The sequence below is a fragment of the Panthera tigris genome, chromosome C1 (assembly GCF_018350195.1).
Source record: "Panthera tigris isolate Pti1 chromosome C1, P.tigris_Pti1_mat1.1, whole genome shotgun sequence".
Lineage (NCBI taxonomy): Eukaryota > Metazoa > Chordata > Mammalia > Carnivora > Felidae > Panthera > Panthera tigris.
The window spans coordinates 32859781-32884940 of NC_056667.1; the positions used below are offsets into that span (position 1 = coordinate 32859781).

The following is a 25160-nucleotide window of genomic DNA, read 5'->3' on the forward strand; positions in this document are numbered from 1 at the left end:
AGAAAGCATTTAAACACTTCTGTTCAGTGTCTTAAAAGTTTATAGGAATTTATTTGTGACTGTAGCTCAATCTATTCACAAACTAGGAGTTACTTCTTCTTACAGTAGAAGAAAATATAGTTATTTGCCTAGTTAAAGGAGAAACTGAAGATAGGTATTTTTTGAAGCAGTTTTAATCTTTTGCTAATTCAGAGATAGCCACACACAATTTATATAATATAAAACAAACCTATCAGATAACTTTCCTCCGTCCAAAGGAAGGGTGTGAAGGGTGATCTCGCTTGCTTGTTCAGTGCTGTAGCAATGACTGGAATAGTGTCTTACAATAATAGGCACTCAATATATATTTTTGAGTGAATAAAGATATGCACTCTATTTCCCAGTTTCTTCTGCAGTCAAACTATAGAAAAGACTTGGTGATTGGCTGAGCCAAGTATTCTTCTGAAATGAACTCTAGAACTTACTGGCTTTGAAATACAGAAATAGTTACTGATATTAATGCCATTTCCCATTTGAAAATTATTGAGTGAGAGCTGGGAAAGCCTTTGGGATTGTCCATCCCGACCCTTTCATTTTATAAATGAAGAACCACATGCTCAAAGATACTCAGTGCCACCCAGCTGGTCAGCAGTAGCGACAGTTAAAGACCTGGTCTGATTTCCAGCTGTGGATACGGAATAAGTCTGTGCTGGGGCATCCACAGCCTGTAGTACCTTTTCCTGTGGATGTGGAATTGAACTGAATTAAATTACATTGAGCCTAGAGCGTGACTTTTCAAAGTGATTTTAAAGTTTAGGAGTTTAATGCACCACCTTTACAAAGTCTTCATTCATACCATTGCTTCCTTCATTCCTTCTTCAGATTAGTGTAGGGGTTGATGCAGGAGTCAGTATGGGCAGGACCTCAGCCAATTACTTCAGTTCTTTCCTGAGCTTCCCCCTGTGGAGGCTAGTGGGACCTTAGATCCAGAGACAGAATTTCAGGTTATATTCAGACAAGAGATGAAAAGTTTAGGATTTAAAGATGGCAGTTATTTTAAACAAGATAATACAAGTAAGCTGAAAATGCCATGCAAATGCAAAGTTTTGTGATGAGTATTTTTTTTAGTGTTTATTTATTTTTGAGAGAGAGAGAGAGAAAGAGAGTGTGCACAAGCGGGGGAGGGACAGAGAAAGAGGGAGAGACACAAAATTCAAAGCAGGCTCTGGGCTCCGGCTGTCAGCTCTGAGCCCGATGCAGGGCTCGAACCCATGAACCATGAGATCATGACCAGAGCAGAAGTCAGATGCTTAATTGACTGAGCCGCCCAGGTGCCCCTGTGATGAGTATTTTTAACCAGTGATCTAGCTGCCCCAGCCTACCTTTGGATGGGGTGAGTGGGAATGGCCACCGGGAAGAGTGGAATGACCTTCAGGTGACTGAAGCAATCCTGTAGAAAACACTTTCCCTTCACCTTTCCGTGGGATGTAGCATCTCTGTTCCTTCTTAGAAACCACAAGTTCTTCATTCATTCAACAAATATTTCTTAATTGTTCTTAACCACAGGCTAAGGTGGTGGTGCATGTGTCACCAAAATGCACATAGTAATAGTCAAAGCAAAATATGTGTAGTGTTTGTTGTGTGCCAGGCAGCTGTTGAGGTTCTTTCTGCAAATTAACTCTCAAAAACGTCACTAGGGTGTCTGGCACACAGTACTGGCTGGCAGTGAGGACCAGCGCTCAGGAATTCCAGTCTCAGCAAATTTGTTTCCTCTCTTCCACTCTGCCCCATGCATCACCTGCACTGACTTCCCTGTGCCCCGTGCACTTGATTCCCTCGGCCCAAGGTGCCCATCTGGTGCAGTTCCCCTCACATGGCAAACTTTCTTTCTTTCTTTTTTTTTTTTTAAGTTTATCTATTTATTTTGAGAGAGAGAATACATGTGAGTGAGGGAGGGGCTGGATGAAAGGGAGAAAGAATCCTGAGCAGGCTCCATGCTCAGCATGGAGCCCAGCGTGGGGCTCGATCTCAAAAACCATGAGATCATGATCTGAGCCGACATCAAGAAGCAGATCCTTAACGGACAGAGCCACCCAGGAGCCCCTCATGTGGCAAATTTATTCCTCCTCCATCCTCAGATCCCATGATTCACCTCTGTACAGTCTTTCTTGAACTTCCTCCCCTCCCCTCCCTTCAGGCAATCTCTTTCCCATTTGCTGCCAAGTAACATTGTGTATCTTTCTAAAATAGCATCCATCATATTTTATTGTAATTTATCTATTTACGAAGTTTGTCTTCTCTTTGTCTCCCGAAACGACTGGGGATCCCTCAAATGTATGTTCTGAAGCCGGCCTCCATACATAGTAGGCCTCCAGTTAATGTTTGGGTGATTGAGTGAAGGGCATGAGAAGCTAATTTGAAGCGTATGAGACTTTTACTGTAATTAGGTTCTGTTTGGGAGATCATTTTTGGCCATGTAAATGTTTTTGTGATGAGCCATTCTATGAGGACAGAGCCACCAGTGTAAATTAAGTTCTTTGATCACCCACAGGTCTTTACAATGGCAGTTTATTGTCTCAAAAAACAAGTATAGTCACAAACTCAGGGATAGACATCGAGACCAAAAAGATGCACCTGACCTGGAAATGAGGGTGTGTGGCAGTTTGTCTCTTAGGAGCAGAATGACTCAGCATTCCTTGTCTTTCTTTCAGAGCTGAAACCTTGGTGGCCATATGGCAATTTCTAGGTCAGGTTCTTTAAATTAAGGTGTTCTGGGATATTTTTCTTTGGTTCTTTGTTGTAATCAGCTGAGTTAGATGTAAGTGCTCGAGTGGGAGGAATCCGAACTGAATTTGATGAAATGGTCGTGTCGCAGCCTTCCAGAAGATGGCAGAGGCCTCACAGAGAAGGGATGGTCTCCCATTGCTGTGCAAGGAGGCCCTAGCAGGCAAGGGTACATACTAACCTGTGCATAGAGGTTGATCTTTGACCTTGCTCTCTGCCCAAAGCCTGGGCCTGACACTCTGTAATCTGAATAAGCTACCATACAGGACTAGTGGAAAAGTCTGAGAGTGGATGGAAGCATCTGCCATATACTGTTTCTAAACCGACGTGAGCACTGAATGGATACGCCTTACCGCGTGGGTCCGCATTTATATCCGTGGGCCAACCTCAAGGACTGAGGATGGACTGGATGTGTACTTTATGATTCTAACGGTAGTTTTTAGGGATACCTCATGAACTGTGTTGGAAAGAATTCTAGAACCAATACATTGGGGTCCTTAGTAGATCTCAAAGCCTTACTTACAGAGTTCTGAACCACCTATTGCTGTTACCGTAACACTTCCTCCAAATTTGTTAGGATTGCCTGGTGGAAGGGGTAGAGCCATCGTCAGAGAGGTCCACGTAATCCCCATCCCTCCACACGTCCTTGTCACTCCCCTTTTAGCAGGGAGTCCAGTGACATCCAGGTATGTCAGTGCCAGCCTCACCCCATTCCACCCTCTTCTCCAGTGGTTAGGTACGCCAACCTTACCCACTTTCCTGAGACACGTTACCTTATTATGGGTTTATATTGTTTTAACACATAACTACAACATGATCTGAAATGTTTAATCTAGTCCCATTTGATCCTTCACTCTTAAAAATAACTCAAGCGATGCCTGGGTGGCCTAGTTGGTTGAGTGTCCGACTTTGGCACAGGTCATGACCTCACAGTTCATGGGTTCAAGCCCCACATTGGGCTTTACACTGACAGTATGAACCTGCTTCATATTCTCTGTCCCCCCCGCCGCCCCTCCCTCCTCACGCACTTGCGCGCTCTCTCTCTCTCAAAAATAGACATACATTAAAAAAATAAAAGTAATTCAAGAAGACCCCCCCCACCATGAGAAAGTGATAAATTTAAATTAGTTACTTTGCATTGAGGAACCAACAGGAATAATGGAATAGCTATTTCTGTAACTCTGTTATTAATGCTTTCATATCTTTTATGTGCCTTCATCTTCACAACAGTCCTTCCCATTTCACAACTGTTGCCTGCCCAGTCTGTGCCAGGCACTGTGCTAGGCACTGGAGATGTGATGGAGAGTAAGAACAGTCTCCATCCTCATTGTTAGGATTTCGTTCATTCTTTTGGTCAACAAATACCTGTTGACTACCTACTATGTGTAAGGTATCATTCTAGGTACCAGAACAAAACAGGAAGAAATCCCTGCCCTTCCAGGAAATTAGAGTCTAGATGGGAGAGATAGGATACAAACAAGATAAGTAAAATATATAGTATGTTGGTGAAAAGGGCTAAGAAGGAAAAAGCAGGGAAAGGGGATGGCATGTTTCTGGAGGCAGGAGAGGAGATGCAATTTTGGATAGGGTGGAAGGGTGTTCCTCACCTAGGAGATGATGTTCAGCTAAAGACTTGAAGGAGGTGAGGAAACAAGCCATTTAGATATCTGAGATTAGAGTAGTTTAGGCAAGAGGGAGTAGCAAAGCAATTAGTATGGCCAGAGCAGAGTGAGCCAAGGAGCAGGCCCTGAGAGGAGGTCAGAGAAGTGGAGAGTGAGGGGAGAAGAGCCAATATATCGGGCCTTGTGGGCCATAGAAGGACTTTGTATTTTACTCTGGATGAACTGGGAATCCATTGAAGGGTTTTGAGCAGAGGGGTGACATGACCTGCCTTATGGTCACGGGGTCACTCTGGTCACAGTGTTGAGAACAGACTGATGGTACCAAGGGCAGAAGCAGGGAGATTGCTGAGGTCATTGCTACAATTCGGGTGAGAGATGACGATCGTTGGACTAGAATGATTTCGGGGGAGGAGGTGCAAAGTAACTGGATTTGGGGTAGATTTTGAAGACAGAGTTGTCAGGATTTGCCTACTGGATCAGATGTTGGATGTTCAGGAAAGACGAGTCAAGGAGGACTCCAATGTGTCTGTCCTGAGCAGCTAGAAGAATAAAGTTTGCCATTTACCCACCTGGAAAGGATGTAGGAGTAGGTTTGAGCAGGGGGTGAGGATCAGGACCGAGACTGAGATGCCCATTAGACATCCAAGTGAAAATGTCAAGTAGGCAGTCTGTTATATCAGTTGGGATAAAGGGGAAAGCCCTGGCCCGAAGATATCAAAAGTAGAAGCATCTCCACATACCTATCAAGGGAGTGACTTCATAGAAAAGAGAAGAGGTCCAAGGACTGGGCTCTGGGGCACTCCAGTTAGTGGTTGGGGAGATGAGGAGCAGCCAGGAAGGGAACCTAAGTATAAGGGATGAAGAAATCCAGGAGAGAGGAATGTCCTGGAAGCAGAGTGGGGAAAGTATTTAAAGAAGGAAGACGTGATCAGACTGTGTCAGATTTTGCTGATAGATCAGGTTAGATGAGCAGTGAGAATGGACCATTGGATTTAGCAACATGGAGTTAGCATTAGTGTCTCTGATAAGAGAAGCTTCATGAAATAATGGAAAACAATGAATATACGCACTGTCTTAGGAGTTTTGTTATAAAGGGAAGGTGAAAAATGAATTAGTAGCCTGCTATGAACTGAACTGTTTCTCCCCCGAATTCTCTCTCTCTCTCTCTCTCTCTCTCTCTCTCTCTCTCTCTCTCTCTGCCTTCTGATGATACAGCAAGAAGGCAGCTATCTGCAAGCTAGGAACAGGGCCCTCACCAGAACCCAGTCGTGCTGGCACCCTGATGTCAGATTTCCAGTCTCCAGAACTGTGAGAAATATATGTCTGTTGGTTAAGCCCCCCAGTCTGTGGTATTTTGTTGTAATAGCCTAGCTGACTAAGACCTTGCTCAAAGGGGAGATGGGTTTGAGAGTCTTTCCTTAAGACAGAAAAAGCAGTGTGTTATATGCTGGTGTGAATGATCCAGTAGAGAGAGAGAAATTGGTGATGCAGGGGAGGTGGATTGCTGGAGCAGTGCTTTATAAGTGAGAAGGAGGGATTGGGACCTGTTACATATTTCAAGGAATTGGCCTAAGCTAGGAGCAAGGATGCTTCAGCCATTGTAAGAGGGAAGATAACCTACATGGCCCAGGTGCCAGTAGATGGATAGATGTGCTTGTGGGAGCTTATAGGGAAGTTCCTTTCTGATTGCTTCAGTTTCTCTCATTGAAATAAGGAGGGAGAAAGTAGCAAGAAGAGAAAGTGAAATCATTCTTTAGGGTCAGGGAGAGTGAATGGACCAGGGAAATAGGGTGCTTGCCAGGCAGCAGTAAGAATGCCCTTGAGACCAGTCGGCAGGTTTTTGTATTTTTTTCTTCATGTTCCACTGCACAGGAGGGAACACGAAGTAGGCAGAGTTGGATTGGTCTAACCAGGGATGTGGTTCAGCCAGGCAAAAACTAGGTGCAAGATCTGAGGATGTACCGTAGATTTGAAGATGCATGCTACAGTGCTTTCCTATGAAATTTAAATAGGTTAAGGCAGGAAGTGAGGGTCTGAAGCGAGGGGCAGTAAAAAACAGGGATCTACACATGGTAGTTCCTAGGGTCAAAGTGGGGTCAAAGTTTGGCTGGAGTTGGGGGTACTAGAGAAAGTAAGCTGGAAAGATAGGAGACGGTGTTTGGAGACTGGAATTATGATGATTGCATCAAGTCTAGAATGTAACCCGGAGTGGTGACTGAGTTGGGGTGGTGGACTTCAGCCAAGGACTTCTATCCTTGGAGGAAATGAGGTCAGGAAACAGAGGCATGGGCATCGGAAGAATTCTGCACAAGGGTACTGAAATCAGCATTAGCTGTGGCAGTGTTGAGGGGTCAATGAGTCAGGAGCTAAAGCTTCAGAGACAGAGGTGGGTGACTGGGGTCCCTAGATGGCCTGTACAAGTGGAGTGCTGTGCAGTCTGATGAGAGCTGAGGTGGGAGTTTTAGGGGAGAGAGAGGAGGAAGGTCTGGAAGCCACAACAAGGAGCGCATCTCTCCCACTGGCAGGTTCGGGAATCCCAGGTGCCAGGAAGAGAGCACAACCACAACTGGGAAGGACCGTTAGGGAAGCGGGTTAACTGGGGAGAGTCGGGGGTGAGCCACACTCAGGAAAAGAGGGTGAAGGGAACACTCACTATAAAGGTTGAGGATGGGGGATTTGCTGCCCGTTGAGTCCCAGAGGACACCGCGAGGTGGAAAGGGGTGGAAGATGGGAGTAGAAAAGACAATGTCAGAGCCAGGTGGGGATTAGCGTCTAGGGAGATGAGGTGGCCTCGGAGACTGGAGTCTTGGGTGACTGATGTGAAAGGGATAAAGGGCTTGAGGAGATTTGTCTTCGTGGTTGCAAGGAGGCTCGTTACAGTGAGGTAGGGGTGGGGAGGGTTTGGGAGAGGGCAGGTTGGTTTCCTGGGACCCTTCCGTTTTACGGATGAGGAAATCGACACCCACAGAGACTTGTGTCTTGCCAAGTTGTTGAATGACAACGAGGCATTTTTTTTTAAGTTTTATATATTTATTTTGAGAGAGAGAACACGTGCATGCTTGTGCACAAGTGGGGAGGGGCAGAGGGAGAGAGAGAGAATCGCAAGCAGGCTCCACGCTGTCAGCACAGAGCCCAACACAGGGCTTGATCTCACGAACTCCAAGATCATGACCTGAGCCGAAATTAAGAGTTAGGCAGTTAACTTAACCTACTGAGGCACCCAAGTGCCCCTAAATGACAAGGAATTAAATCACGTCTCTGACTTGGAGACCAGCACTTTATCTCCTTCATCATAATGGCCTTTCATCTCAAGTTGTCTTAACTTCTCCCAGTGCTTTTGCAAATATATTCACCCTGGGATATCCCTGAACTCAGTGCTTGTAAGATGCCAGACCTTGCCCATAGATTTCTTTCTGAGAGGTGAACGTGCATTTATTAGTTTCACACATTTTTTCTGAGCCCAAAGGCACCATGAGTCAACATCTCCTTTCCAAAACTTTCCTTGATTCTCTCACATATATATGTCACTATATGTGCCCTGACATATAAACCTGTTCGACCACTTGTGTTATAATCAGTCACCTCCTCTCCCCACCCACTGCCCAAACCAGACTGATAACTCTTCCTAACACCCAGGTACCCTGTACAGAGCATCGACAGCATTAACCACAATTGTGTGTTGTCTTTCTTCTTAAATTCCAGGGATATCATCTGTTTCACCCACACCCCTCTACCCCCGTGCCCAGCCCTTAAGATGGTGCCTGTTCCTTAGCTGTGAGTGGCCCTCCAGTGTCCCTGTTGCCCTCCCATTTGATGGCACTGGGGCCCCACTTCTAACCATCAACACCCGAATCTCTGAGGGCTCTCTCCGATCCCAAGAGGCCACTTGGCCCATACGTGCAAGGCAAGCCAGAAGGGCCAGGAAATTAATAAGCTGCTCCCTGGAGCAGCTTTCAACCAAAGACTGAGTCGGTGCACAAAAATTATCGATTGCCAACTCCGTCACCCCTCACGTGGGATAACTGAGGCGTGTGCACTAAACTATTTCTTACTGTTACGCAGCAGGATTAAGCCCTGGTTGCCAAGGCGGTCACTCACTTAATAATATACCCTCTATTTGCCACATTCCCTTCTCTCCTCTCGCACCCGTGTTTCCTGAAATTACCATCCTAATAATAAACTTCTTGCACTTGTCTCGGGAGCGCTTCTGGGGACACCCAAACTAACAGTGGACTCAGCCCAGAGTAGCTGCTAAATAGATAATTGCTGAATGGATGTGTTGAGTGACAGACTGAATGTTTACGTTGTGTCTGTATGTCCCTAAGGAGACTAAGCCCCTCATAGGCAAAGATCCCCTGGCTCAGCTTGGTATTCCTGCTTCATAGTGTGTCTGACTCACCCCAACAGTTCACTAAAGGTTGAACTGAATTAAATGACCTGAAAATAGCAATTGGTGGAGAACAAAAGCAACCACTAAATGACTGTGGGTTTTAATGAGGTGGAGGTAAGACCTCTTTGGGCCTTGTGACAAAGAACTTTAAAAGGGAAGGAGTGGCGATAGCATCTCCTTAAAAATAAAAATAACTTCCTTCTGAGAAATAACTTCCTTATGGGGGGAGGGGGCGGGTGGAGGCTAGAAACACACAGGGAAAGCCTGGAACATCATCGAGAGGGGCCAGGTCATGTTTCAAATGACACATCTTCCTTATAACACGATGAGATCATGTGAAGCGCTCCGTGGATCATCCACTTACTTTACTTCTACTGTCGATGCCATTCTGACAACTTTCAGAGCTTCACTACCAGCCACTGTTACACAATCCTGAGTCTGGGTGGCTCAGTCTGTTAAGTATCCGACTCTTGATTTCGGCTCAGGTCATGATCTTGAAGTTCATGAATTTGAGCCCCACATTGGGCTTTATGCTGACAGTGCGGAGCCTGCTTGGAATCTCCTGCCTCCCTCTCTTTCTGCCCCTCCCCCGCTCTTTCTCAAAAATAAACATAAAAAAATATATATATATGTATATGTATATACATATATATATGTGTGTGTATATATATGTGTGTATATAGGGGTCCCGAAAGCTGCCGTAAGTGAGGTCCTTGCTTGCCATCATCCTATAGTGTCCTGTGATTTTCTTATCTCCGCTGCTTGCTTTGTACATGAAGGTTTTTTTCTAGTGCACTACAAACCAGTTTACTTTTTTTTTTAATGTTTACTTATTTTTGAGAGAGAGAGTGCGAGTGGGGGAGGAGCAGAGAGAGAGGGAGACACAGAATCTGCAGTAGCCTCCAGGCTCTGAGCTGTCAGCACAGAGCCTGACGCAGGGCTTAAACTCACAGACCACAAGATTATGCCCTGAGCTGAAGTCGGACGCTTAACTGACTGAGCCACCCAGGCACCCCTAAAACCAGTTTACTTTTGAAGCTTTCTCTCATGAAACCAAGGATGTGTGCGTCTGTGCGCATGGGGTGGGAGGTAACCCATTATGCATCAGTCAATGTGGAGACTTTTAAAGTCAGATCTGGGCGCCTGCGTGGCTCAGTTGCTTAAGCGTCAGACTTCGGCTCAGGTCATGAGCTCGCAGTTCATGGTTTGAGCCCACGTCGGGCTCTGTGCTGACAGCTCAGAGCCTGGAGCCTGCTTCAGGTTCTGTGTCTCCCTCTCTCTCTGCCCCTCCCCTGCTCGCGCTCTGTCTCTTTCTCAAAAATAAACATTAAAAAAATTTAAAAAAATAAAGTCAGATCTAAGGCAGGGATCCATATGACAAGAAATCTTTTGTTTATTTATTTATTTTTAATTTTTTTAAGTAATCTCTATATCTAGTATGGGTCTCAAACTCACAACCCGGAGATCAAGAGCCACACACTCTGCTAACTGAGGCAGCCGGGCGCCCCAAGGAATTTTTCCTTTAAATGACATAATATATGTGAAAGTTCTTAGCAAAGTACCTAAAATACAACAGATGCCCACTAAAAATGCTAGCCAGATTCAGATCTGAGTGGCCTCACCTCTGACTATCTGTGCTTCTGTTTCCCTCTATTGATGTGAATGGTTGAGAATGGTTTTTAATATTTAGAGCTCTACTTTCCAAGAATGATTTGCTTCTTTCTAAACCGATTTCTCTGTATTATAAAGTACATGTCTTTGCTGTTGTACATATAAATGCAAAAGTCTAGTTTTGATTAACTTAATTGAACCTGATATGTGAGTTAGAAAAAAGCAGGCTCGGTTCTTTGGAAAAAGTTATCCCATTTTTCTATCCTGTTTTTAATGTAGTTAAATATTTCTGAATGTAAATAACAAACTTCAAAAGGAAATCAGAATATAATAACCCATGAAAGTAGATTATTCTTTTTAGAAGTAATATGAAGAAAACATTGTTATGGCTTTAAATGGTTGATTTAGATCAGATTGGCTGTTGGCCACTGTACTAACTAGTTTGGGGTCTGATCTTTTTCACTGTCTTACTGACCTGTTTGGGGACAGAATGATATAGTTAAAAAAAAAAAAAAGTGGTTTGAGGCTGAACAGTAAATTTCAAGCCCAATGTAGGAGTCTGGGAGAGTCTGAATATTCCAGAAACAGCTCTGCTCCCTTCCTTCTGCCCTGTCACCCAAGTCAAGGTGATGCCCAAAAGCACTGGGGCACTTAGTCACATGAAATCCCTTGTTATTTGGTATTTGAGGGCACGAGCCTCTCATTGCTGAACGCTTTCCGTCTATCTACAGGCCTCCAAGCAGAGCCCTGCCATCCCTGATGTCCTGCATCAGCTCTTTATTCCCTTGGCCTGAGGCCTTTGGATTGCAGTGGAAATGTTAAGGACTCTGGGAAAGGTGACACATTTAGGCTGCATCCTGTATTAAGTGTATCAGTTCCTTTCCTGAGAGCAGATATTTGAATGGGGAGAGGGGAAGCCATTTCTGAGTGGTTCAAGGTCTCAGAGTTCAGCAGCAGGTTTGCCAAGAGCCAGCCTTAAACTCAGGTTGTTCTTGGCCACGGCCGTGTGGAACTGCCGTTCGCAGTGAAGCCACGGGCCAGCAGCAGCCTCTTGTCTACTACTTCTAGAACCGACGATTTCTTTAGGTTTAGATGGCAAAGAGAACAGGAATGACCGGGACAAGGGAAGATGCCCACAGCAAGAATCTCGGGAGCTGTGGACGTGGGCGGAGGCGGAGCTGGGTGTGCACATGTAATTCCTTAACCTGTCCCACCCCTCTCGGCACAGAGCTGGAAGCAGGCACGGCCAGAGACCACACCTGTCTAACTGCTTGGTAGAGTCTTTTCGGCTACACTTAACCCCCTTCCATTCTTCATTTATTGAAGGCTCCAGTTGGAATGAGCCAGGCCCAAAGATTTACCTTTGGGGAAGAGAGATGAAGTTCTGGTAAGATTTCCTAGGTGTACGTGACTCTGCTTGAGGCCGCGCTGTCTCCGTCCACGTGTGGTTGATATTTCCAGAAACGATTGAATTCTTTTCTTCCCATTTAGAAGCTTCACTGTTCATGTGTGGCCTCGTGTTGGGATTTAAAAGCCAGACGGTTCTGCTGCTTCTCGTTTCTCTAGGTCACTTTTCTGTTGCAAAGCCATTTTCCTCCCCAGCGGGCACGAAGCTGCATAAGTTGTCCTCGCTGGCTTCATCGAATGTGCAGTGATGATGCCAGCGCCTCACGTGTGTATGGCACTATATGGTTTTCAAAGCATTTTTGCTCGTATTAGCTCCTCGTGTGATGTCATCTCAGGCTGTTGCTTTTGCCCTGCGTGTTTACTCTCCATTTTCACCAACATGAATACTTTTCTTTCTTTCCTCTATCAGTTTTGAGGATGCTATACGGGGTTTGCTCTTTTTTTTTTTTCTTCTTCTCCTTTTATGTTATTTTCCCCAATGGCTGTAAGTGGCAAAAGGAAAAAGCCTGTATAAATGATACTGTTTTCTGACGGCAAAGGGAAGATAACCTAAATGCTCTTTATAAATCACCCCTGAGAATTCTGTTCTAGTTCCTCGGGTTCACGCTATCCGCAGAAGTACTAAAAACAATTTATCTCCGTGATTACGCCGACCCCCTTTTGTTGCATTGATGAAACATCTTCTAGAACGTGGGGGAAACTATGCAGGTTAGATCCATGTAGTCGTTTTGTGGTTTTGGTTTCTTTGCTTGTTTACTTTTGTTTTGCTCTGAGTTTTTGTATTGAGATTCTTCATCCCCCCCAGTGGAGAAATAGTGATTTCATGAGCATCTTTTGCGTTCTCCGAATTCTGTGGTTGTATAGCGTGTCACTTATGAAATAGAAGGCACTTGGGTTAAAGCCTATAAGATGGTTCTGACACTGTTTAAATTTTAGATTTAAACACTGTGTTTAGATTTTCTTTAGAGCCTGGTAGAGACTCCTTTAAGGTTCACGAAGGCTGACCAAGTAATTCCCTGAACTCACTCCTCGTTGCCCTACCCATCCCATTTCCTGCCTCTGTGGTTCCAAACCTATTTCCCTGGGGCCTCTCAACAATTCAGCAACCATCAAGTGCCTATCATGCACCAGGCACTGTTCTAAGGGCTGGGGATACAGGAGCGAGCAGACAGACAAAATAATGCTCATGGATAGCTCTATCTCTTGGGGCTAGAGAAGACAAACCAAATTATGTCTTCTGCATGAAAGCCCTGCGGATCCGTGAAGACTGAACTGCTGATCCTCTTGAGTCTTCACTCCAAGCTGATACTCCCGGTTTGCCCGTGCCCTTATGCTGTGTGGACCAGCTCTCTTCAGACGCATTCTGATTTTGTTTAATATTGAATTGATTTTTAGCAGATTGATATTTTTTTAAGAGTTTTGTTGTTATAAGGAGAATATGCACTTGGAGACATCTTGGAAAATACAGATAAGTAGAAAATAGGAAATTACCTATAATCCCATTACCCATTGTTAAAATGTTGGTATATTTCCTTCTAGTCTTTTCTAACTTGTATTTATAATTTTGTGTCCTGTTTTTTTCCACTTAACATTGGCATTTTTGCATTTATTACATTCATGAAAATCATTTAAATGGTTATATAATATTCCAGACATATTTTTATCTTTTTTTTTTTTTTAAGTAATCTCTATGCCCAGTGTGGGGCTGGAGCTCACAACCCCAAGATCAAGAGTCACCTGCTCCCCTGACTGAGCCATCCAGGTGCCCCTCCAGATAGACTTTTCAAGGTTAAGTCATAAAAGACTAGTAAGGATTCCTTAAGTGAGCTGCACCGCTTCCTTTTTATTTCGTCTCCAGCCTTGAAAGACACTACACTTTGAGTAATACTAGTGCTCCATCGAAGGAAGATGCTGGACTATGTAAATCTCCTGTGGATTCTTCTAACTTGGATTATTCTTGATATGCTGCTTTTCTTTTCTTTCTTTCTTTTTTTTTTGTTTCCCGTTCATTCTTTTGTGTTTCCTCATGATCATGCTCTGCCCATTTGTGTGGAGTGCGGGGTTGACTGTAGCTTTCTTGTTACTACAGGATATCCAAGTGCCATTTTCAAGGCTGTCTCCCTGTTGGGTTGAGCCTTGAGTCTGTCAGAACCAGTTCTTCTGGTGGGACCAGACCGTGGCAAGCATAGAACTCACGCTGGCCCTTCGATTGCAGGTCTTCAGCTGAACCAGAAGGCACTTACCACTTTCCCAGACGTGGTGCTCGTGCGGGTGCCCACACCCTCAGTGCAGTCAGACAGCGACATCACCGTCCTGCGCCACCTGGAGAAGCTGGGCTGCCGCCTGGTCAACCGCCCACAGAGCATTTTAAACTGTGTCAACAAGTTCTGGACTTTCCAAGAGCTGGCTGGACATGGGGTTCCTATGCCGGACACCTTCTCCTATGGTGAGTGTCCTTGGGATTGGAACGTAGCTTTCCACATCACCTGCATCTCTGTTTTTTTTGCCCAGAAGCGCTCCAGCATCTTGGTTTTCAGTGTGAATCTGTTCCTCTTAGGTGGTTCAACATCTTGAGTTTTTCACATGGCCGCTCCCTCTGTCTGAAATGCCTTCGCTTCTTTCTGTCTGTGATTCACTCATCCTACATGCATCTGGTACGCACTTGTGCCAACCCCCATGCTAGGTACTGGGCTATAGCAGCAAGTGAGACAGAGTCCTGCCCGGAAGGCGTTCCCAGTTCACCAGAGGTGGAGCACGGCAAGTAAACTGGCCGGGTCAGGGCAGTGTAACAAGTGCCACGGTAAGAGCCAGGGCAAGGTGGTACGGGACACGCAGGAAGGCTCCGCATGCAGTTTAGGAGATGTCGAGCAAGGCTTGCTGAAAGAGAGAATGTCTGAACTAAGCTGAAGTTATCCAGCTGAAGCACTGGGGACAAGGGGGTTCCCTACACAGAGAACAGAATATAGATCAGCCTGGAGGCAAACGAGAACATGACGGATGGGTGGTACATAACAGATTATGTAGAACATAAAGGTGATGGAATTGAGATTTAAACTAGAACGAGTAGGGGGCGCCTGGGTGGCTCAGTCGGTCAGGTGTCTGACTTCGGCTCAGGTCATGATCTCATGGTCCGTGAGTTCAAGCCCCACGTCGGGCTCTGTGCTGACAGCCCAGAGCCTGGAGCCTGCTTCAGATTCTATGTCTCCCTCTCTCTCTGCCCCTCTCCCGCTCACACTTTGTCCATCTGTCTGTCTGTCTGTCTCTCTCTCAAAAATAAATAAACATTAAAAAAAATAAACGGCATGGGAAGTGGAGTAGGGTGAATCCTAAGACTAATAGGAAGTTACTAGAAGGTGTTAATCAAGGAGGTGGCCCAATCAGACTTCAGTACTTCATACTTTGGCTAAAGTGTGAAGAAGGAATCAGGGCAGAGTAGAGACAAGGAGGCAGTAGGGTTTTTAAACTGTCAAAGTGAGGGGCACCTGGGTGGCTCAGTTGGTTAAGTGTCTGACTTGATCTCAGCTCACATCTTGAGCCCAGGGTCATGAGTTCAAGCCCCACAATGGGCTCCATACTGGATGTGAAGCCTGCTTAAAAATCAGTCTGTCTGTCTATCTGTCTGTCCATCCATCCGTCCAAATGAGCAGTGATGATCTAAACTAAGGTAGCCATAGTAAGAATGAAGATATGTGAACAGATTCAGAAATTATGAAAGAGACCAAAATAACAGGCCATGATGACTGGTTGGATGTGAAGAATATACAGAGGACTCCAGAGTGACTCTGGTTTCTGGTTTGGGCAACCAGATGTGAAAGCAAACATTCACTGCAACTAGAAGCACCAGGGAGGAGAAACAGGTTGGTGGGGGGCAGGGGTGGGGTGGTGAGGGGTTATCGGGCAGAGATGATTTCAGTTTGGGACACATTCTTTTTGAGGCGTCTATAGTATGAGCAAGTAAGAATACTCAGTAGGCAGGAGATAAATGGATCTGGAGCTCCTGAGAGAGGTGTAATTTAGGGAAGCGGATTTGGAAACCTTCATTAGGTTAAGTGAAGTCACAAGAATGGATGAGATTGCTTCAGGGAGAACGTATAGAATGAAGAGAGTGCTGAACTCTACACTTAAAATGGTTAACATTTTATGTATATTTTACCACAATAAAAAATAGAATTTAGTAAGAGAGGGTTCAAGAGGGAACCCTTTAGAAAATGGGTAAAGGAAGAGGAACACATACAGGAGACCAAGCAGGAGCATTTGGAGAGGTGAGGAGGGAAGGCAGAGATGCCAGATGCCAGTGGAAAGAACATTCCAGAAAGGATGAGTGTTGTTTGGTTCTGAAAGGACAGGTGTGTTGGGTAAGTGATGGGGAGAAAAGCCCATCAAGGTTCAAGGATGAGGGAATGAATGAGAAGTGAGAAGATGAAAACCCGTCTCAGTAGCTGATGGTAGTTAAGGGATGATACAGGAGCAAGGATGGCGATTTTGTTTGTTGAAGATGGGAGAGAACTGGGCATGTTTAAAATGGCGACAGAACTAGGAACGGGGAGGCTGAAGACCCGTCAGAGAGAGCACACTTAATAGCGTAAGAGCTCCGAGGAGGTGAGAGGGAGAGGGGTCTAAAGCACAGGTGCAGGGATGGCCTTGGATAAGAAGGACCCCTCTTTCACTGTTTTATAAGGGAAGGAAAAAGCATAGCTAGAGAGGAGTTAGATATGTCAAGGGATGTCAGGAAGTTGGGATATCCCTATTTTTTTTTTTTTTTTTTTAAGGAGATAGAAGTTTATTAAATACACTGCAAGGGAGCGGCGGGCAGGAGAGAGACTGTCTGCGGGAGTTCCTTTCTAATAAAGTGTACTCTTCGTGAGGATGTTCCTGATTACCTACACGGCCTCACCATGGTTTTGTTCTAATCATTAACACTTTTGTAAACAAGGCAGATCTTATTAGTATGCCAGGGTATTTTGCTTTGCAAAAATCGATGAACTATAATACCACCTGTGGCAGGCAGACTGCTGTCCCCCAGAGAGGCGAATGTATAGAAAATCAAGGACGCTTATGAAACAATTTAGAAAGATTTTAATATACATTATTATTCATATTTTTTAAATTAAGAATTAGCGTATAGTGGAGGTAATTAAGGCTTTTGAGTCATGCCTTAACTGGTGAGACAAATCCCCAGGCTTAGTTTCTCTGGGCATCGGCTTTCTATTGTTGTACCGCAAAGTACTAAAAACTTAGCAGCTTAAAATAACACCTGTCTAGGAGCAGCTGGTGAGTTGAGCACCCAACTCTTGATTTTGGCTCAGGTCATGATCTCAGGGTTGTGAGATTGGGCCTCACGTGGGGCTCTGCCCTGGGCTTGGAGCCTGCTTGAGACTCTCTGTCTTCCTTTGCCCTGCCCCCTGCTCACGCAGCCTCTCTCTAAAAAAAAAAGAGAAGAGAGAGAGGGAGACATCCATTTATTATCTCACAGTTTCTGTAGGTCAGAAGTCAAGCCACAGCATAGCTGGGTTCTTGCTCAGGCCTCACCAGACTGGAATCAAGGGACAGCTGGGCTGTGGTCTCATCTGGGGTCTGGGGTCTTCCAGGCTCACTAGTTGTTGGCATTTAGTTCCTTGCAGTTGTAGGACAGAGGTGTCTACTACTTTCTTGCTGGTTATCAGCTGAGGGCTATTCTCAGCTTTTAGAAGCTGACTGCTGTCCCTGTCACATGGCCTTCTTGACAATGGCCAAGGACAATGTGCTCCTTCAAGGCCAGCAGGAGAGTCTCTCTGACTTTTCACCTTTCCTTAAAGGACTCACCTGATTATGTCAGGCCCACCATAAATCCTCCCCCTCTTTATCAACTCAAAGTAGACTATTAACCTAGTCACAGGAATATCCCATCATATTCACTGGTCCCTCCCATACCCAAGAGAGGGGATTATACAGGGCGTGTAAACCAGGGTGTGGGAATCTTAGGGCCATTTTAGAATTCTACCTACCACAGTCATTTTTTTTTTTTATGTTTATTTTAGAGAGAGAGAGAGAGAGGGAGCATGTGCGGGGGAGGGGCAGAAAGAGAGGGAGACACAGAATCTGAGGCAGGCTCCATGTTCTGAGCTGTCAGCACGGAGCCTGACACGGGGCTCGAACCCACGAACCGTGAGATCATGACCTGAGCCGAAGTTGGCTGCTTAACCTACTAAGACCGCCAGGTGCCCCCTGCCACAGCCATTTGAAAGGGAAAGATACCTGCCCTGCCTATGGGATTGTTAGGAGGATCGCATGAACTAAAGCAGGTGCAGCCTTTGCCACACTGAAATAGTTGAGGCGCTCCAGTTTCCTTGTGTCTCTACTCCTGCATATAGTATAGGTCCCCCATGCATGTCTGTCGGATGGAATGGGTTCGAATTGCTTTAATCAGGAACACGAGGCCTTGAAAGACATCCTACAGAAGGGGCACTGCGGGGCTGACCGCTCCCGACCATCAGCCTTACCTTCACTGACGTTTACCTTTTCTTGGCAGGTGGGCATGATGACTTTTCCAAAATGATCGATGAGGCTGAGCCCCTGGGCTACCCGGTCGTGGTGAAGAGCACACGAGGACACCGGGGTCAGTGCTGCTCCTCCTGGACTTCCGTTAGGGCCGCACCTCTGCGAGGGCAAGACCCTCACTGGGTGTCGCGGAAGCGCTGGTTTAGAGAAGCGGAGCGTCCCCTCAAGGGGCTCACAGTGTGGTCCTTCCTCTGTCCCCTCCTCTCTGTCCCCACCGTCCTTGCTTGGTCAGACCCTTCTCATCCATCCCCTGGACTCTGACTCATCTCTCTGACTTCAGCGCCCGTGTGTCCTCTCTTCCTTGGAAGTGATTTCTCTGAAACCTCTGTTCTTGTCACTCCCTTGCTAAAAAGCCCTCCCGAGAGCCCTGTTGCCTGTTAGACAAAGCCCATATTCCGCTCTGTAGCTCCAAAGGCTCTGAAGCTTCAGCCTTCCTTTGTAGCCTTCTCTGGCCCCGTGAACCCTCATAGTCCACTGCAGACTACTTCTCATTCACCAGCTGGACCTTGCGCTGTCTTCTCTTTCCTTTGCTGGAAATGCCATCTTCCTCTGACACCTAGGGATGCCACCTGTAAAGGCCAGCCCTGGCTATTGTCTCTTTCCCCTCCATACCCCCAGTCTCCCTGCCTCTCTGCTGGGCAGAATTAACTGCTCGTCTTTCATGTTTCCGTAGCACGTTGACCGTGCCTCTAACAGTACTGTGCTTTATGACAGTTACGGGTGTATGTGCCTTTTCCCCCTCATTGGCTGTGAGCTGCTCAGGGTTGGGAACTCAGTCCCATGCATCTCTGTCCCAGAGTCCTGCTCCGGCGCTCCGTGCATAGCAGGGACTGGTGCAGCAGGTGAGCAGGTACCCCCTGATGCAACCCAGATGGCATACTTAACTGCTCAGGGCATCTGCAGCGAGTGGGGGCACCGTAAACAGACATGTCCTGAGCAGTTCCTGGGATGTAGGGACTGGGCGGTGAAATGAACTGGACGCGGTCACTGCTGTCAGGGAGCTCCAGTGTGTAGAGAGTAGAGTTGGTGGCCTTGCAGGGTGATGGCCGCTGTGGCAGGCTCATCCAGCACCTGCTTGTACCCAACAGAGGGGGACCAGCTCTGCCACGAGCAGGGTGGGCTTTGCTGGCGGGGGAGGAGACTTAGGCTGGAGTGTGCAATTCGAATTGGAGGAAGGAAGTGAAAAAACAGAAGTAGATGTGAGCAAAGCAACTCGTGGGAACCAAGGACACTGTCGAGGAGAAAGAAGAATGAGTTTGAGGGGCAGAGTGGGGCCCTCAGTGCTATTTAGATATGCTACACTGCTGAAGTTCAACATCCCATTTCTTTTGTGCTAAAATATACAGAATTTAAAATTCAACTAATATTATTAGCCTACAGACTGCCAGGGACTGTTCTAGCCTCTGGGGATACAGAAAGGAACAAAACAAAAACTCCTGTCCTCAGGGAGCTCATATTGTAGAAAGGTAAGAAAGACAATAAGCAGAAATTAAATAAAATACATCGTATTGTCAAACGTTTCAAAAATTGAGAGGTAATTCACATAACAAAGAGTACACTTTTTTAAGTGTACAATTTAGTGGATTTTAGTACATTCACTGTTGTGTACAACCATAGCCACTATCTAATTTCAGAACATTTCCATCCCAGAAAAAAACCCTGTATCTATTAGGGGTCAATTGCAATTGCCCTTCCCCTCGTCCCTGGCAACCACTAATCTACTTGCTGTTTCTATAGATTTGCCTGTTTCGGACATTTCATATCGATGGGATCACACCCTATGTGGTCTTTTGTGTCTGGTTTCTTTGACCTAGCATGATGTTTTCATGGGTCACCCATGTTATAGCGTGGAATAGTACTTTGTCCCTCAGTAATACTCTGTTGTATGGATAGACCACATTTTGTTTATCTGTTCACCAGTTGATGGACGTTTGAGTTGTTTCCACTTTGTGGCTATTGTATATAATGCTGCGATAGACATGTGTGTAAGTTTCTATGTGAACGTATGCTTTCATTTCTCTTGGGTATCTGCCTAAGCACGGAATTGCTAGGCCAGTATGGTAACTCCATGTTTCACCTTAAAGGAACTGCCAAACTGTTTCCCACATTGGTTATGCCATTTTGCATTCCTACCAGCAGTGTATGAGGGTTCTAATTTCTCCACATCCTCCCCAACCCTTGTTTTATTCATTCATTCATGATTAGTTGATTGATTTATTGATTGATTTTTTTGGGGGGAGTAGTAAATAAAACTTTTTGATTGTATATATTAATTTGAAAGCTTACAGCCTGAAAAGTGAGCAGGTTTAACTCTTAGAATATACATGTATGAATGTCCTCTTTGCCTTGACAAATAAAGAAAATAGCCCCCACACTTCCACCATAAAAGCAAGCCACAAGCCAAAATACATGTTTTTCAAGCATTAGTGATGTAGAGGCCCACTTCATTTATTTTACATGTTTTTTTAAGATATGGATAAACAACATAATATCAGTTTCAGGTATGCAATGTAATGATTCAATATTTGTATATATTGCAAAATGATCGGCACAGTAAGCCCATCACCATACAGAGCTACAGAACTTTTTTTCTTATGATGAGAACTTTTAAGATTTACTCTCTTAGCAGCTAGCAAATATGTGATTTGTTTTTACCCTTGTGGTATCTTATCATGGTTTTGCTTTTTATTTCCCTAATGACTAATGATGTTGAACATCTTTTCATGTGCCTGTTGGGCGTGTGTAGATCTTCTTCAGACAACTGTCTGTTCAGATCCTTTGTTCACTTTTCATTTGGACTGTTGGTCTTTTGATTGCCGTGTTAAGAGTTCATGACATACGAACATAATTGGAACAGGTTTTTTCCCTACCCTGTAGCTTTTCGTTTTCACTTTCTTGATAGTGTCCTTGAATGCACAGAAGGTTTTGATTTTGATGGAGTTCAATTTGTTTATTTTTTTTTCCTTGGGTGACTTGTGCTTTTAGATGTCATTTTCTGGTTGCTTAATTCAGGGTCACACAGATTGACACCTGTGTTTCCTTCTAGGAGTTTAATAGTTTTCACTCTTACAAATGGGTCTTTGATCCATTTTGAGCTAATTATGTATATGGTGTGACAAAGAAGTCCAGCTTCCTTCTTTTGCATGTGGATATCCAATTTCCCCAGTATTACTTGTTGAAGACTATTCTTTCCCCCATTGGATGCTTTTGTAACTCTTGTCAAATATCACCTGACCATTGTGGGCTCTCAGTTCTACTCTGTTGATCCCTATATCTTTTTATGCAAGACCACACTGTCTTCATTACTGTAACTCTGTAGTAAGTTTTCAATTGGGAAGTGTGGGTCCTCCAACTTTGTCCTTTTTTTTTTTCCTCAAGATTGTGTTGGATATTTGGGATCCCTTGCATTTCCATATGAATTTTAGGATCAGCTTGTCAACTTCTGCAAAAAAAGAAGTTGGGCTTTTAGTGGGGACTGCATTGAATCTGTAGATCAATTTGAGGAGTGTTACCATCATAACAGTATTAAGTCCGCTGGTCCCTGAACATGGGATGTCTCTCCATTTATTCAGATCTTTAATTTTTCTCAAAAATGTTTTATAGTTTTCAGGGGTACGTCTTCTACTTTTTTGGTTAAGTTTATTTTTTTTTATTTTTTTTTAACGTTTATTTATTTTTGAGTCAGAGAGAGACAGAGCATGAACAGGGGAGGGGCAGAGAGAGAGGGAGACACAGAATCTGAAACAGACTTCAGGCTCTGAGCTGTCAGCACAGAGCCCGACGCGGGGCTCGAACTCCCGGACCGTGAGATCATGACCTAAGCCAAAGTCGGACGCTTAACCGACTGAGCCACCCAGGCGCCCCTGGTTGAGTTTATTTCTAAATTTTTTGTTCCTTTTGATGCTATGGAATTGTGTTCTTAATTTAATTTTCAGGTTGTTCCCTGCTAGTGTAATATATAGTATCTTAGGGGAAATGGGTTGGAAGTAAACAAATTATAGCAGCTATTAAACTTCAGTATGTGGGAATAAATCTGAAGAAGGCAGTGGGATGGTACAGGCTGTGCCCTTGAGAAAGTTACTAATCTTGTAGACCTTTATTTCCCTCTACTGTAAAACAAAAATAACTATCCTGTTCTAATGGCTTCATAGGGCTAGTATGAAGTGTAAATGAAATAATAAAAAAAACAAAGGGTTTGGCACATGGTAGATGATTAACTAATCTTAGTCCTCTTTCCCACCCCCTCCCCCTTTTTGCTCTGTGCCTAAAAACTAACTGCAGGCTAAGCCCCATACTGGAACCTGCCAGCAACCAACGAACCACGTCCCTGTATCTAGCCCCCATTTCTGCTGAAAATCCTACCTAATGTCCAGGGAACCCCCAGTGCCTCTAACTGAATCCCAGCCATCTGGTGTCAGTTGCCAGATCTCCTGGTGTCAAATGTGCAGTGATGGAGACGTGTGTTGGAGGTTACTTCTCAGTCTCCTAGGCCACTAGGGCCTGAGATCCATCACTCTTTTTATTAAGATTTCAGAAGGGTCCCAGTCCTTTGAAGGTGGTTACACACTTCCTAGGAAAACCGTGTCTTCTTTTCCCATATTTGCTAACAAGAAGGCTCAGACTGGGTATGCTCATGTCAGATTTGCAGACATCAGAATCTCTTGCTCAGATTTGTTGGCTAGTATGCAGATGGAAAGCAGGTGCCGAATAATTGTAAAAGCAGTGGTGATTCAAGCAGAAAATAAAGAATTGGGAGTCAAGAAGGAATGCTTTCCCTAGACAGCATAAGTATAGATCATTCCATCTAGGATTGAACAGGTATAGCCAAGTAAGAAACTTCCTATGTTTAAAGGGAGGAGGGAGTCTGTCAGTGGCTTCTTCTTTGAACTCCCATGGCATTTTGCATAGACCTCTTTTAATGCTATATCATGCTGTGTTGTAGTTACCTTTTGCGGGTCTCTCTCCACCTAGACTTGGAATTCCTCTGAAGTGTGTTCAGTTAATTGTGTTCTGTAAGCGTGGATTGGCACCTGCCTTGTGCCTCGAGCCCAGTGTAAGTTTTGGAGATTAAATAAATGGGGTTAGAGAGGGACCCTGCCTAATCAGCATCCTGGGGTGATTGGAGATGCTAACTGCTTTTGGAACTGAATTGACTAGATCCTTAGGATTCTATGTTGGCCTCTTCTCTGTGTCTCTGGAATACATTATTGTTTCATCTTGAAAAAAGAGTTGTTGAGGGAGAGGGACCTGAGTAAAACCAAGAGAAAATAAGGTTCAGTGGCCATTTGATAAGAAGCTCGAGTCTGGTCAGGAAACAGAAGGGGCCAAGGTAAGGCAAGTTTGGGAAGAATTGACAACTGTATGGGCCAGGGAGATGGGAGGGCAAGGACAGGACTCAGAGGCTTCTGTAACTACTCTTGCTCTGTGTCTTTCTTCTTAAAGGAAAAGCAGTTTTTCTTGCAAGAGATAAACATCACCTCTCAGACATCTGCCATCTGATCCGCCATGATGTGCCCTACCTGTTCCAGAAGTATGTGAAGGAGTCACATGGCAAAGACATCCGGGTGGTGGTGGTCGGGGGCCGGGTGATAGGCTCTATGCTCCGCTGCTCCACAGACGGACGGATGCAAAGCAACTGCTCTCTCGGTAAGGTATAAAAGCTCACAGTCAGTGTGTCAGTCGCGGGAGGCCACCGGGATTTTTATTAGGATGTTTGCACCCATTCAGTAAATGTGGATGGATCCCTCCTATCTTGTCAAATGCTCTGCTAGGCGCCAGGATCACAGAGAAGAGTTAGAAACGAGCCCTTGCCACAGCGAGCAGTCCAGGAGAAGAATGGACAGGTGTAAGTGCTGTGATAGAGGTCAGGCCAGGGGTATCAGGACACTGAGGTTGAACCCTATCTGGGAGGTGTTGGGACTCAGTCAGGTTTAGTGTAAGGGGTGACAGGGGGATCTGTGTTTGAGAAAAACCCTGGGTAGGGGAGGGATCGAAGGCATAAGGCAGAAAGCAGGAAGATGAGTTCAGAAGATTTTACAGTAGCTCAGGCAAGAAATAATGAGGGTCTACACTAATGCATGGCAGGAGGAGAGTGATTCTGCTTTTACATTGTAATTGAAAATTGTGTTTTTCTTATACGTATGATACTGTTAGCTGCAGTTTATGTTTGGGTCAAACGCATAACCCCATCCCATGAACCTATTGTTTTTTGTGGGTTTTTTTTCTTAATGTTTTTATTTACTTTTGAGAGAGAGAGAGAGAGAGAGAGAGAGAGAGCGAGCATGTGCAAGTGCTAGCGGGGAAGGGACAGAGACAGAAGGGGACAGAGGATCTGCAGCAGGTTCCACCCTGACAGCACAGAGCCTGATGCGGGGCTCGAACTCACCAACTGTGACATCGTGACTTGAACCCAAGTCGGGTGCTTAACTGACCGAGCCACCCAGGTGCCCTCCGTGAACCTGTTGTTAATCTTGTTTTCTGTTATGGTGAATGGAGATGTTCCAGGAGGGATGTAAATTTTTGTCCCCATCAAAGAAAGCTCTCGTCACCCTCATTGAATGAATGTGTGTGTTGGTAATATGAAAGAAACAACAACAAAAAACAACTATGGTTATTTCTTAAATGGCCCGGTGAGTGTACCAAGGCTAGTGATTGATAAAGAGGCCGAGACACAGATTCGGTCCTTCATTAATACTGGTTAAGCAGCCACCACGAGCAGACTCTGTGAGTATAGCGATCAGCCGGGGAGCCCCTGCTCTGGAACAGCTTACGGGTCCATGAAGGAGAAGACACGAAAGCACATCATTGCAAGACACTGTGATGAAATCCTG

General features: G+C 45.1%; 1 protein-coding gene across 1 annotated transcript in view; it reads left to right on the forward strand.

Annotated features, from left to right (window-relative positions):
* RIMKLA (ribosomal modification protein rimK like family member A) overlaps positions 1 to 25160 on the forward strand; it is a 32945-nt gene that overhangs the window by 1922 nt on the left and 5863 nt on the right. The window contains exons 2-4 of the mRNA XM_042996822.1: positions 14009 to 14239; positions 18302 to 18388; positions 23773 to 23976. Coding sequence (XP_042852756.1) covers positions 14009 to 14239; positions 18302 to 18388; positions 23773 to 23976 — 522 coding nt within the window. The remainder of the gene's footprint in view (positions 1 to 14008; positions 14240 to 18301; positions 18389 to 23772; positions 23977 to 25160) is intronic.